At 38.7% G+C, this 14,248-nt stretch overlaps 1 protein-coding gene across 4 annotated transcripts in view; it reads left to right on the top strand.

Annotated features, from left to right (window-relative positions):
* Nucleotides 1-14,248, top strand: part of ASB7 (ankyrin repeat and SOCS box containing 7) — a 30,903-nt gene that overhangs the window by 1,974 nt on the left and 14,681 nt on the right. For 2 of the 4 annotated variants that reach the window (XM_085234395.1, XM_085234398.1), the window contains exons 3-4: nucleotides 4,290-4,388; nucleotides 7,537-7,797. In XM_085234395.1, coding sequence (XP_085090521.1) covers nucleotides 7,587-7,797 — 211 coding nt within the window. In that variant the 5' untranslated portion in view covers nucleotides 4,290-4,388; nucleotides 7,537-7,586. Of the gene's footprint in view, nucleotides 1-4,289; nucleotides 4,389-5,418; nucleotides 5,572-6,630; nucleotides 6,785-7,536; nucleotides 7,798-14,248 lie in introns of all 4 variants that reach the window. The other 2 variants (XM_085234397.1, XM_085234396.1) reach the window with 2 other exon arrangements.

The raw sequence follows: 14,248 nt of genomic DNA on the forward strand, positions 1-14,248 counted from the left end.
GGTCAAGGGTGGATCTTTATTCTGATGTGTTCTCAGCATATGGTGAAAATGTTGTTTTCACTGTTGTGCTGTAAAGATTAAGTAGAAAATTGCCCCGTAACACAAGGACTACAAATTCTGAGGTACGTACTTTAAAAGCAGAGTGAAGAAACAGTCTGTGCTATTTTGATAGCATACCACAAAACCAGATGTATGATGCTGGAGGCCCAGTGTGATTGCAGGAGTGGTTTCTATGCAGCAAGATAAGACAAGTGCATTAATGCTAACTTTCCAGTTCAGCTGTGGTGCACCTGCTTCATATAGTGTTGGTTTATTATAACAACCTCTTTGTAACCCCTCTGTCACATTTAACGTGAGAGCTTGCATCAGTGTAGCTACTCAAACAGCACAACATCTTGGTGCTGATGAGCCATGAGGTTTTTTGAGAAATCAGAGTGTTTGTGACTTGCTAGGCTCCTTCCTGATGTGAAATGCCAATGCAACAAAGTTTGATCCAGATGCAGAGGCTGGAACTGGGTTCACAGGCACTGGGGCATGAGCTTCTGCCAGAAATGTACACGTGATCAAAACAAGAAACAGAGACAAATGATGTGCTGTAGCCTTCCTCTCAGGCTCTGGAAGGAATGCAGCATGTTGCAAGTAGAGCTACCCCCTTAGATTAAGTTGCATATCCAGTGTTTTTCTTATTTTTAACCTCAGGTTACATACCCACTGTTTTTGTTTTTCCTAATTGTGAATTCTAAACCCTTAAAGGAAATGTGTGGAGTGAGAGGCTGCTTTCTGTTCCAGCATTTGCTTGTTTCACTGCAATAGTATCATTCTACACTGTTGCTTTATCCGCTGAAGTCATCCAATTAATTCCGTCCAGTTTGGTTCTTCTAGGCCTTATTAAAGAAAATGCAGAGCAAATACAAATCTTATAGAGACTGTTAAATAAAATGAGCTCCATAAGCAGCACTCTTTTTGCTCATCAGCTGTGTCATGAGTAGTAGGACTGAAACGATTGCTGTAGTGAGGTTTGAATTAGTTTGTGGATTTTTTTCCTGCTTCTGTCATTCAGTGAAAAGTTGGTGCTGGGATACTTTAGTGATAGCAAGTAATGTTAAAATGGGTAAATTTTACACCTTAGCACTTGCTCTGAATTACTGAATTACTTTGCACTGTTTGAAGCTTGCTAACGGTAAGTGAGCAGTGGGGCTGCCTTTTATGCTCGATCTCAAAGTGTGCTGCAGGCTCCCTGCAGGTGCCCCATGCAGACTGGGGAAGGAGTGTTGCAGCTGTATGAACTGATGCAACGTTCTCTCCTGCAAAAGATCTGTAGGGTCTTCCTTCAGCACTAACACTGAGCTTACTAGATCTGTGGCATTTTCTTCACAAGGTCCCATTTGTATCCACAAGGTGCCAGTGTATAGACGGGGATCTTGAGGGTGGTTTGAGCTGATGTGTTAACAGTGGGTGCTGAAGATGATGTCTCATCTGTTGCTCTCCTATTTGCAGACCTGCAGTTACTTGAGCTGGGCAATTTCCCCTAGTTCTCCATCAGGTCCAAAGGTCAGACCTCACGTCTCACCATGAAATGGGTAATAGTTGGTAAAATGATACCTCTAAACTTCAGTTTTGTACACCTGCAGAATGTAACAGCACAACAGCTGCTCGTTAGTCTATAATGGCAACATGATTGCTACTACACACACCTGAAGCTGATGGAGCACTTTTAGATTAACTCTCTGTTACTTTAAATGTGTCCAAGCCAAAAGATGGCATTACAGGTGCTCTCATGAGAAATGTATAACTTTTAATGATCACTCATGAAGAGTGAAGCTTCTTTCCTTTGTAGTAGTTCTTTTGTGATGTTTAGGAGGATTAGTGCATGATGAACTCATTGCTTTTGGTGCCAGGAATATGCACTAGCAGCTTGGTGACTTTCATTTTAGCCCCTTGGATGCCTCACTTGATGTCCAAGATATAGCAGCTAACATAAGATATATTCATAGAATGGCTTGGGTTGGAAGGCAGCTCAAAGATGTCTGGCTCCAGCCCCCCAGGATCATAAGGCCCTGTGAAATATTGGCATTTCATGCTTTTTTTTTTTTTTTTTCAAACATTGATTGGAATATAAGGACACAATAACGTGGTTGTTTGCCTTTCTCTGTCTGTAGAGCTTCTGAAATAGGAAGCTAAGTGACACAGGAAGATGATAGTTGCATTTAAACTGTTTGTCAAACATGTACTGCCCATTTTCAGAATGCCATTTGAGTAAAAAACACATCTAGCTTGTTTGAGTTCTGAGAGGGATAGGAAAAGTGGGTTGTGAGAATCATGAATGCTGATTACCCTTAATCCATAGGACTTCCTTCTATGTTATTTCTTTGGTTTAAATGTATTAGAATACTTCAGAGACAACTGTGCTGTGGCTAGTTCCATGCTAGACATGAAGTCGTGTCATGAAACACTTTTCCTGCTTTATAAGCTTGGTTGACACCAAGAGGTGTAGTCCTCCTCCTGCTGGCTGTGTGACCTTATGGCTCAGGGATCAGTCTGTTGGCCATCTGAATGGACAAAATACTGCATTATAAACAAGTGCATACACATGCTGCAATTTGTTTTCTGCATGATGTATGCAGTGACTTTAATGAAATGATGTATTGATGTAGAAAAGTCTAAGATGTCTTGGATAGCGTGGTACTTTGTCAGTAGATAAGGAAGATGTTTCTTTTGTTTTTAGTGTGCTACTTTGCTACAATTATTAGTGTTTTAAGCAAACTTTGTCAAGTTAAGTAAGTGAGCTTTACTTTCACTAAATATAACTTCTTTTTATTAAAGTTACAGATCTTACTCTTGCCATATGCAGCTAATTTTCCTTTGGGGGGAAAAATGCTTGTTACTTTTTTAGTGGAGCAATCTGTTACCTTGTCTGTAGTCTGTGAAGTCAGTGCAATTCTAATTTGCATCAGCTAATAAAAAATGTGTGGGTTTTTAAGTGGAAATCATGCAAAAATTAAAAAGAAAAAGAAAAAAAGGGAAGGTGAACTAACAACTGATCAACTATGCAAAAACAAGGCTGGAAATGTGATCAAATTAGGTCATGGCAGTGCAGTTTTGTGCAGGGCTGTGAGCATATCTGCAGACCTCGTGTGTTTTATCTTGAGAAGCAAAGCTCTTAGAAAACGTGCATAAGAGGGATGAAGAGCTTTTTTCCAACCTCTTTTTCTGAGCTATCATCAGCAAAGCACAATCATATGTTGCACGAAGTGACAAATTTTAAGCTGAAGGTTCAGTTCTTAAAATTGTTCTGATGCAACAGAAACAACTCCCAGTCTGCATGATCTGCTATACAGTGAAGTAATTAATGCTTTTATTATTTGTTGCATTATTGCAGTGTGTAAGAATGGGGAGGGTCCTCTCTCAAGGATCTTTCAGACTAAGTGGATGAAATGCCGGCTGGACAGAAGTGTATGGAGAATTAATGAAATAGTGGCCAGGAAAGGCTTATGGCAGTGCTTTGAGCAGAGGTCAGTTGTTGGGACTGGTGCTGTTGTTGTTGGAGGGAGGATAAGAAAGGCTAGGAACTGTGTAAGGATGGGTACTGGAGTTCAGTGAGGTCGGATATTGAAAGGAAAGGGTTTAGATGATGATTTTTGAGCTGAAGTTATTGCTTGTGTTGGGAAGGTGTGTTCATTTACCTGAAACACAGTGTATGTTAGCTCGAGTTGGTCATGTTGGGGAAGGAAGGCTTACCTGGTGGTGCCGGGGGGCCACAGGACAGTGGATGGGAAAGGCAATGCTCTACCTTCTCAGGTTATATTCTTGAGACAAACACAAGTGGGATAGAGATAAAGAACCAACATGATTTGGGAGGAGCCAAGTGTTTTTCCTGGCATTTGGCTCCCACAGCAAAACATTCTGCTGTTGGGCAGAAATATATACAGTAACCTTTGCATTCTTTCTTGTTCCATAGCAGAAACTGATATGTGAAACTGTCAGAGAAGAGGTTAGGTGATTCCTTCAAGGTTTACTCTGCAGAGGAAGCACATTTCTGGTTTCTCTTGTTTTCCACAGGTTATTCTCTGTAGCTTTTTCTTCATCCTTGCAGAAGCAAACTCTTCTCACCCCAGCCTCTGAAGGACTATCTGATAATGGAAAAAAAAAAAAAAAAAACCCACACATTTGTGGCCTTTTTTGACATAACTACATTAAAATGTAGCACTATAGTACTGGTACAGAGTAAAAACAGGTAGACCTCTGACTCTTACTATTGGCACCTAACAAGAAATATCATTCTTTTTAAGGGGTAGCAGGTTGTTTGACACGCATGGACACACAAGATTATGAATAGTGAAGAAAATGAAGAATGGAACATCCATCAAAGACTGACAACCTCTTATAAGGTAATTCAGGGACATGTTGAATTCATGCTTTTGTACTTGCTGAATCACTTAAGTTCTTGTTCCTGTCATTTTCTGTCATGGCAGTATACAAATATTAACAATGTATAGGTATGTATTTTCCATACTTTCCCATCTTAATTTTTTACTTGAACTTAGGAAGCCAATATGCAGCAATCAAATTACATACTGTGTTCTAAATGAGATTGGTTATAGTTGCAAAGCATTAAATATTAAGTGCCCACTGGAGAAAGGCTTCCAGTAGCCCCTCTTCCCCTCCCCAAAGATTGATGCTGTAAATGATGATTTGTAAATAGGATGTCTGAATGATCTGTGGAGCGGAAGTGAGCATAATTTCCAAGCTGGCATGTGTCTGGAGCTATCCTGAAACCTTCAGTGTTGTAGATAAGCATTCTTGTAATTTGAATTTTATTGCTTGCCATAGGGGTGGGATAGAAGAGTAGATATTCACAGAAACTACACAAGTGATAAAAGGAGCTGCTTATGCTTGACTTTGTCTTCTGCTTTGTATGTTTTAGTACTTACGTACTTTAGTACTAGCTGATTTGAATAAGCTCTGCTAGTCACATGCAACATATGGGGCCAGTGCCAACTTTTTATAATGCTGCATTACAAATGTACCCACCAGCTGAGAAGTGTGATATAAAGAGCTTTGCTTTTTCTTAACCAACTGTCTTTGTAGGTACTTTTTAGGGTATGCTGCTGGCCTCTTAAATGAGAAATCCATTTCTTCTTGTTTGTGTGGTCTCCCTTTCTCTCTGCAGCATTTTGAACAACTGGTTTGACTTTTGTTTTCAGGATAGTAGGAGATCTTACAAGTACTACTCCTTTACCAGAAGGGCCTATAAAAAAAAATGTGGGAGAATGTTTGTTTATGTTTCCTTCCCATCACATATTCTCAGTTTGAAAGAAATTTTCATATATATATATATTTTTACATATTCAAAAAGTAGGGCTGGAAGAGTGTGCTCTGATATTTATTTTTTATTGTTGCTTTTGTTTTGTTTTGAAGGATTTCCTCCCAGCTCACATCTTTTATCGATCAAGTTCTACTGTCAGCTTTCACTTGTAAATCCAAAGAAAGACCTTGCTTTATAGTTGGAATTTCATTCTAGATTGCACTACTAACAGCACTGTTAATGAAGTCAAGCTCACTGTCTTACAGGTGAGAGCATTCTGAAGTGCTAATTGGAATTTAGAAAAGAGCTGAGCAAAAATGTATTACAGTCAATAGAAATAATTCCATTGTCATTAGATTAGTCAAGTTTGATTTTTTTTTTTGAATATGATGCAAAAGCTGAGCCATTGAGTTAGCAGGTGCCAGTTTGTGAATCCCCTTTTCTTCCAGAGCCAGATAATGGAGTTCATGCTATAAAACAAAACCAAATCTGTATCTAAGCCACGTATGACCCATTGAGCTAAAAAGTTGTATTCTATATATTCTAGTGACTGTTGCTATACGTGGTATCTTGAAGCATCAATAAATGTCAATGGCAGGCATTGGCTGTATGTAATCTCTGCTTTTGCTGTCTAAGTAGGGTGATTGTAGCTACCTGTTCGTTATTAGTTTCTATCTCTGCAAGCAGCACATAATAACTTTTTTGCAATGGGCACAAGCAGGTTAGAAGTAGAGTGAATAACCCTTGAAGCCTTTGTCCAGAAGGATGGCAGTGATTGATGTTTTCACTTTTCTATTCTCTGTGTGCATATCTGGATCACAGGAAAACAAGCGCCCAGTGGGATATGAGGAGTTGATTGCAGTGTCTTTTGAATGACCTATGAATCATGAGGATGTGAAATCCTTATGATATTTATGTAAATGAAGGTCTAGGTGATGTGGGTTGTTATCCCAATAAAACAAGGTTGCTGTAAATTTTAACAATTTTTTAAAAATTCATTTTTATCTTCAGAATTTCTCATTTACTCTTAACTTTATAGCAATCTAAATTCTTTCTTTTTCCCCCTTTTAAAATCTTTTAATTCATTGTTAATATCTGCTGCAGTTGTTTCTGGATAATTGCTGTGACTTCTGTTGCTCAGCATTCCCTTTCTTCATTTCCCTGCTTTCATTCTTTCTTCTAATATTCCTTTCCATTCCAGGGGTAGCTGTTAATGGGGTATGATGCACAGTGCATGTGAAAATGCAAACACTTCACAGACTTTGTACTGTGAAAGAATCCTTAAATACCTGTGTTGTTTTGTTTTTTTTTTTTCTTGTCCCCAGCTGGGTAGCAAGTAGAACTGCAGATGAGTGCTTTTCAGACAGAGCACAGAATATTATACTTATTTCTTTCCCAACATATGCTGGTATCTAGGCTCTTTTGCAATGGCTGTTTTAGAGACCCTTTCAGCCCAGCATTCTCATATACTTTATCAAGGTAATTATAAATTGAATTTTTCTGATATGTGTTTTTATGTCTCATGTAGTACCATCTTTGTCAGACCTTTGGATTATGAAGATCCTTTACAGTGTTTTATGTACTAATAAGGAAGCCCAAAAGCCAAAATATGGGCAGAAGATTCTAATTAAAAAAAAAAAAAAAAACAAACAGAAAACAACAAAGTACGAAGAGAAAGGAGGTTAAAGTTCTCAGTTTGAACATTGATGCTGTTAGTATTCCTGTGCAGCAGGCCACAAGAAAACATTGTATCAGTAATTTGAACATATTTTTTTCAATTAATCTCTGAAGTTATTTCTAGGCAGGGGAAAAAGTGGTTCAGCAGTACAGTACTGTTTCATGCAACAGTTTTAGAGAATGTATTCAACAGTATCTCTTGAGTCAGCGTTATTAACCATGTTGTGATCTGAAATGAATATTGGGTTCTGGAGATTCCTCATTCTCCTCCTCATTCAGGTACTTTAACTGTGGCTTGCTGTCACTTCTGAAGAAAATATTTACTGTTTATGATCTGCGAGTGTCCTCTTCAGTTACTGCTCAGTGATGCGAATCGTATACCAAGCTTTTGCTAGCAATAGTGAGATTGTGCTTAATCTTATCCTATATATAAGATGACTTTGCTCTGCATATAGGGAGTACACCTTAGCATTGCTTTTTCTAGTACTAATTATTTTTCTAGATCGCTTTCCTGATCGCAGTCCTAATTAATTCATGTTTTCTATTGATTCAAGGTGACCAGTGTGACCTCATGACGCTTCTGTAAAAGCCAGACTCAGCTAGGATGTTACACCATCACTGTCGGAGAAACCCTGAGCTACAGGAAGAATTGCAGATTCAGGCTGCAGTTGCTGCTGGCGATGTTCACACCGTGCGCAAAATGCTGGAGCAAGGATATTCTCCAAATGGTCGAGATGCCAATGGCTGGACCTTGCTTCATTTCTCTGCAGCGAGAGGGAAAGAGAGATGCGTCCGTGTTTTTCTTGAACATGGAGGTGAGTTGCCTAGGGAGAAAAAACTTGGTACCCAGTTCACAGCTCTCTATCCCAATTCCCATTGTATGGCTTTCCAGCGTCACTTAATTGCCAGACTACTTCTGTTTGGTTTTTTCCCTCTTTCTTTGGTGCTGCTTTTCTGTTTCTGTCCGATGCATGCTCTGTGAATGAGGTAATAGAAATTAGCTGTATAACTTAAAACCTGACGTTGTTTCAGAATTGCCAAGTAATTGTTAAAAGAATGAATACGCATTATAAAAACAGGGCAAAGAGCTCATTATAAACTTTAACACACTCACAGGACTCGATATGGGCTTTTCTACTGGTAGGGGCTGTTACTAAAGGAAGGCAGGTCTTTGGGTTGAAATCTTAAGGAAGATTGTTTCATAATTCTCAAGAAGTTAACAAGTCACGTTAAAGGTTTGAGTTTCCATGTAGGTTTTAACATAATCTGTTAAACTCTGTGAAAACATTACTTTGTGCAGAGACTTTGGTGTTAACTAGTCCAGCTGAGTTCACACTTCTCCTGCACCCACTGGTACTGAAGCTTTAAAGAATTGATTGATTTTTAAGTGATGTAAGCACCATGAGTGGTGCTCATTCCCCACAAATGGTACAGTCAGAATTTTTTTCTGTATCTTTTTTTAAGGCCGTCTATTGCTTTAAAAATTGGTGAGCTTAAGCCTTTAATGTGAGGTGAAGGGGGAAAAAAACAAGAATCAGATGATCTCCACGTTCTGAGTAGTGTTCTTTACTCTAGCACTGTTGTAACCAACTTAGTTCTGAATCAGGATGGCTTCTGGTCCTATGGAAACTGAAACGAATCACCTTTTTGGTGCTTTACTTATCTGAGGTTTGGTCCTGGTCCCCTTTTTTAAGATTTCTACATCTTCATTACCCTTAATATTGAATGGCATTAATAAAATGTGGTGTTTGCACAATTCTTGGTGTGTTATTTTAAAGCAGTAGTGAAACACAGCCTGACCATCTAGACCCCATTTATATATCTACTGCAATTTCTAATGATGTAATACTGGGAAGTTCTTCTATCCTTATTGGAGGTGAGGGGAAAGCTACTGAATTGCACAAACAACTTTAAACTCTGCTTTTTAAAGGAAATACATGTAGATAATCTGAAGTCGTCTTTAGTTTGGTAATTCAAAATGTATAAGCTGAGTCTCAAAGGATGTGATTTTTAAGATGATCAAAAAACCCTGTAAATCCTACTTACTTTAATTATATAGGTTTTGCTATTAAATAGCTGCTGGCATAATGTTTTGTCTTGTTTTTACTTTTTTGTTGTTACTCTTTTCCATATGAAGTACCAGCTGAATCTGATGCCTGGTGAAAACTGCCTGTAATGAGACTTCTTTGTTCTGCAAGCAGCCAAGAGTTTAATCACCAGGACTAGAAAGTTGAGTAACAAATAGTGTGAGGGTTAGTCATCTACAGCAGCTTTTTCTGTAGCTGAGCCTCCGTTCAGAAAATTGGCACTGATTTGTTGCCTTACCTTGTTTTCCCTCAAAACAGATAATGTTGTTTAAAAAAAAAAAAAAAAGAACAAAACATAAAAGATAATGAGCATTTAAAACATAATAATGTCACAAGTGAGCCAATGAGTTGACTGTTAAAAGCAAACTTAATCACTCCTGCCTCATTAGAGAGAGGTTTGTGTCTACCTTTCTTAACAGCCTCCCCTTTCCTCCCTCTTGAAGTAGATTAATTTGATGTTGGATATTAATCCCTTTGGACCAAAAAGATATTGCAGTGAAGGGAAAAGTCATTTTCTGGTATGAGTCTTATGGTAAACAGCACAGAAGTGACAGGGTGTGTATTAGTAATAAAGGGGAGGCAGTAGGTGGAGTTGTGGAGAGAGAAAAGGGTACCTGAGAGTTAGTGGGAAGAAAGGGAGGGACTGATCGATGTGGCTGTCTGGTGGCAATGGAGCTTAGCAGAGCTGGAACTATTTTCAAGTACAGGAATGAGAACACACAGGACTGTTGCTGAGGGAAGAGTGCCATGCCTCACATCTCGGATGCTGCAGGAGCACTGACATAGGCTTGAGTGGTAGTGGGTTTGAGATGGATTTTGGCAAATAAGTACTGAGAGAGAGACTCTGATCGCTGACCTGGAAATAAGAGGTAGCTTCTTATGGGAGTCGTGACCTAGCAGCCTCATGCTTTTTCTCTCTCTTCTTTTTCATCGTTGCTCACCAGCAAAGAAAAGAGCCAGGGGACGGTGCTGTACATGCAGATTGGCTGATGGGAGTGGAGGTGGTGTGGAACAGGAGGAAGAGTTTATTTTCTGCTAAACAAGGAGGAGAGGCAGATAGATAGGGAAATGCCTAAAGTAACAATTCACATTTAGGAGTGAAGCCAGCAGAAATAGCAACTAGGTACAGAGATAATAGATCATATAAGACTCTTGTGAAATGCAGAAACTTGATCAGAACTCCAGAGGAACTTAGTTTTCATTAAGAAACAGGGAATTTGACTTAATGCACTTGTCTCATTTTAATGAAATGGAGATGCTACAAAGCTAGCTCTTTCCTTCCACACGAACAACCCAGAGTCACAAAGCTCAGTATGAGAGCAACATAAAGCAGGGGGGATAGTTTTCAGTAATTTAGACAACAAATCTTTTTTCTCCCTTAATGCTTTTTTTTTTTTTTTTTTTTTCTCTCTCAAAGCAATATAGAGACAGACCATAAAATACTGGACAAAAACTATTTTTTAATTCCCAACACCACTGAAGGAACAATTCACTGAAGCCTTGACAGTGTGTAGTTGCTAGCTGTCTCTGGTTGATGTTCTCTCAATGCTAATTGAACAGGACAGTTTCTTATTACTTGCATTAATGCGAGGAAATGATTTGGGAAGGCTCCCAGAAATTGTACTAAAAAAGGAAGTGTCTAAACAGAGCTATTTATTTTTAGTCTTGGCTGGAAGGTATCTAATTTTTAGTAAGGTCATGCAGAATCCAGAAGAAATGAGTGAGTGCTAAATGCTCATCCTCCTAAACCAACTCACAGTGGTTTTGTGTCTGAACAGTAATGTCTTCATGGAGGTCTTGTGTATCAGTGTTGTCCTAGAAAATTCAAAACAGAAGATAAATGTAGCCATGTTTCTAAACCTTGTGGTCTGAATTAATTCCCAGTTGTGGGGGAGTGATAGAAATACTTTATGAAGCCGGTAGCACTGTGTTCTTGGCTTCCCAAATTAGACTGATAGAGCAAAAGTGTCCTGAAAGAAGGGAAACTGTCCCACTGAGCAGTAAATTGAAACTAAGATTTTAGACTTTCCTAATAACCTATATATTCTCTAGATTACAGTACTAGGCACAGGTCTCATTAACACTGGAGTTAATAGCTAACTGAGGTGCCCAACTTTAACATGAAATAAGATCATGAGCATCATTGTGTTGCAATTTTCTATCTCAAATGAGATTGATTACAGTAATTAAGGTACCCTTAATAAGCAGCTCAAGGTTTATGTCACTGTATTATGCCGTATATTTTAAGAACATTAGAAGTGACCAAATGCAGCTGTTCATATTTCTAGATTCTGCTATCCCCAAATTAATGGGAAGCTTGAGAAGAAATAACTATAATTGTCAAACAATCAGGATGGAGGCAAGATAAAGAAATGCTGGCAAGTGCTGGCTTCATCCCTTCCTAGTTAAATACGCTTGTACCAAGTACTTTTTTACCCCACTGCAGAGTCTGAAAGGTAAGCTAAGTGAATTCTTTCCCAATTCATTTCTGCCTTGCTTGTGTTCCGGGGGACAGAGGTGCTTTACAACATGGTAATGATGTTGAAGCTTTTGAAAAATAATGAAAACAAAAAAATAATCACAGCAATCAAAGCTTCTAAGGCAACATCAGCATCGCAGTCTTACTTTTGTGCCCGTGCAGGGAATGAATGGATAGAAATTGTGTGCAACGTAATGCGGGTCCAACTTCTAAAAGCCCTTGTGCAATTCAACAGTTTTGCAGGAGGTGGCAGCAAGACACTTGCTAGTAGCTGTGGGTAATGTTTTGGTCTTGTTAATATTGCTTCTTTACTGGGGGAGCGGTTGGTGCAATTAGGTCTCCCAAAGCACATTATGAGAATTGGAATATTTTTATTGTGATTTTTTTTTGGTTATTGGGCTTGGTTTTGGAAGGTTAGTTATTTGTATTTCTTGGTTGCCCAGGTAAGGCTTTTTTGTTGTTGTTCTATTCTTGTTGAGATACATGTCTTACATGTGCTGGTAACTTTTTGTTGAGCTTAATGATACAAAAGTAATCAAACTGTGGGAGGAGAGAAGGCGCTGAGAGATACTTAGAACTATAGGGAAAAGATATCCTTATTTTGTAAGCTAAACTGTTGCTTTCATATTGCAACAACTTGCTTGCTAAATGCATACCCAGAATTTGGAGCAGATCTGATGGAATTTGAAAGTGGCACAGGCCAACCAGGCTGGAACTGTGTGCCTCAGCTGGGGGGTGGAAATGATTGACCTGCATGCTTAGCATGGAAGAGGAGGCATAATATGAAAGTGCTTGTCAGATCTATTTGTAACTTCTTGTGGGAAATGGCTGTGGCTGCTGCTGTCTCCGTTATGTCCAGCTTTCTCCCTAAACCTGCCTCTCAAAATGCATCATCCTGCTGCACCCTCCTGCCTGTGCTACTCCCTTTGCCTATCACCACTCAGGAGATAATCTGGAATAGTCTGAGCAGTGCAGAGAGAGAACCTGTGAGCAGCTAACATTACAGGGAAGTAGTGTCACAGTCTTTGATGACTGTGTGGGTAATGCTGATTCTGTGCTAAAATACCAGACACCATCACAGAGCAGGTTAGGAATCACTTACTGAGCCCAGGTCTGCGTTTTCCTGCCAACCTGAGGATACTTCAGCAATTGCTTTAACTCAGGTTAGTGCAACTCTGTGGTACGCTGAGACTGTTTCTGCATTTCACGAAAGGAAGGCTGTCTACCAAGGCACTAAACTTTCCTTAATCTTTCATTATTTCTGGGGTCCTCCTCCATTTACTAGAGGTGGTTATCACACTTTATTTTGCCATGTGCTGTTTTAATTGTGGCTTCATTAGTTTGTACATTTGGTTTTGTTTTTTTTCCTTTTCCTTGGTACTTTCTTTAAATTTTAAATTCTCTGGGTTTACCTTTGCAGCAGTATTCTCAACTCTGTTTCCCCTGCCCTATTATTTTGGTAGGGTGTCTATCTCATTGTGTTATCTGAATGTGGTCACAGGAGGTCCATGTTGGAACATTCGTCCCTGTTTTGTGATGGCACCTGTACATTTTCAGACCATTGTTAAACTAAACCAGCTTAAAGTTGATATTGTGACCTTAGCTTGTTTCTATGGATGAGAAAATGGCAAAGAATTCAATACCAGAGCTGTTGCAGTCATTTCAATAGATGCATGAGCATATTGAAAATATGTCAGCTTAATGCAAGTCATTTATGCAGGCAGCATCTCTTTTTACCACTGGAAATCTTATTAGGAATGTGCCTCAAACTTGCACGCTGCAGTTTATATTCTTTACCATCCACCAGGCAGCATCTGCAGATGTGAGTAGTGGTAACAAGGCAGGCACCTTTCCTTCAGTAATTAGTTGCTACATGGGAAAGTCAGTTGATTTAGAAGTCTGGGGGGATTAAGTAAATTGGTTTAGTTATTTTATGCTTCTAAAGTCATAAATTAGATGAAGATTTTGTCCTGTGTTGGGGCTGGGGGAGTATCTGTCTGATCACTTGTGTTCTGCACTAACTTTTCTCTTGACTCCTTCCATACGTGGTTGCTTACATTCTTGTAAAATCTAAGATTTTTGTAAAAACTATAAATTCAGAACAGATTCATCATTTATAAAAACAAACTTTATCAAGATAATCTAAAATAACATATATTCTACATGCTTTGGAAATCCTGCAGACCACAGAGAAACATTTTACCTAATACAGTATTACACCCTAAAAACAATACAATCCTGCCAGACCACAAAACATCCGCAATTTGGGACAGCAGATGTTTCTACACATGCTTCTTTTTAAGACCAAGCAGCAACACAAGGGAAACTTTATAAAAAAAAAAAAAAAAAAAAAAAAAAGTTGAACACTGAGAAAGAAATGTAATATTACAGAGTTAGAGGAAAACTGGATGGACAGAGAGATTTGGGTAATTAGCCTGAGAGTGCTAGAAAGATGTTGAAAACTATTTGTCAAATGGAAACATATGTATATGAAAGAAAAGTTCTTTTTTTGTTTGTGTAATTCTTTCATAAATGTAATTTAGCTTTTTCTTTACAATAGCATTTGGTGCAAGAGTTGGTTTGAAGTACAAAAAATCCTGTCTTGCTGTGCTTGAAAAGAATAACATTCAATCATTTGATTATTTGTTTGCAGCACTGGATTACCCCAGTGCCTTCTAATTGTTTCTTAACTTTATTTTA

The sequence above is a fragment of the Meleagris gallopavo genome, chromosome 12 (genome assembly GCF_905368555.1).
Source record: "Meleagris gallopavo chromosome 12, MGAL_WU_HG_1.1, whole genome shotgun sequence".
Classification (NCBI taxonomy): domain Eukaryota; kingdom Metazoa; phylum Chordata; class Aves; order Galliformes; family Phasianidae; genus Meleagris; species Meleagris gallopavo.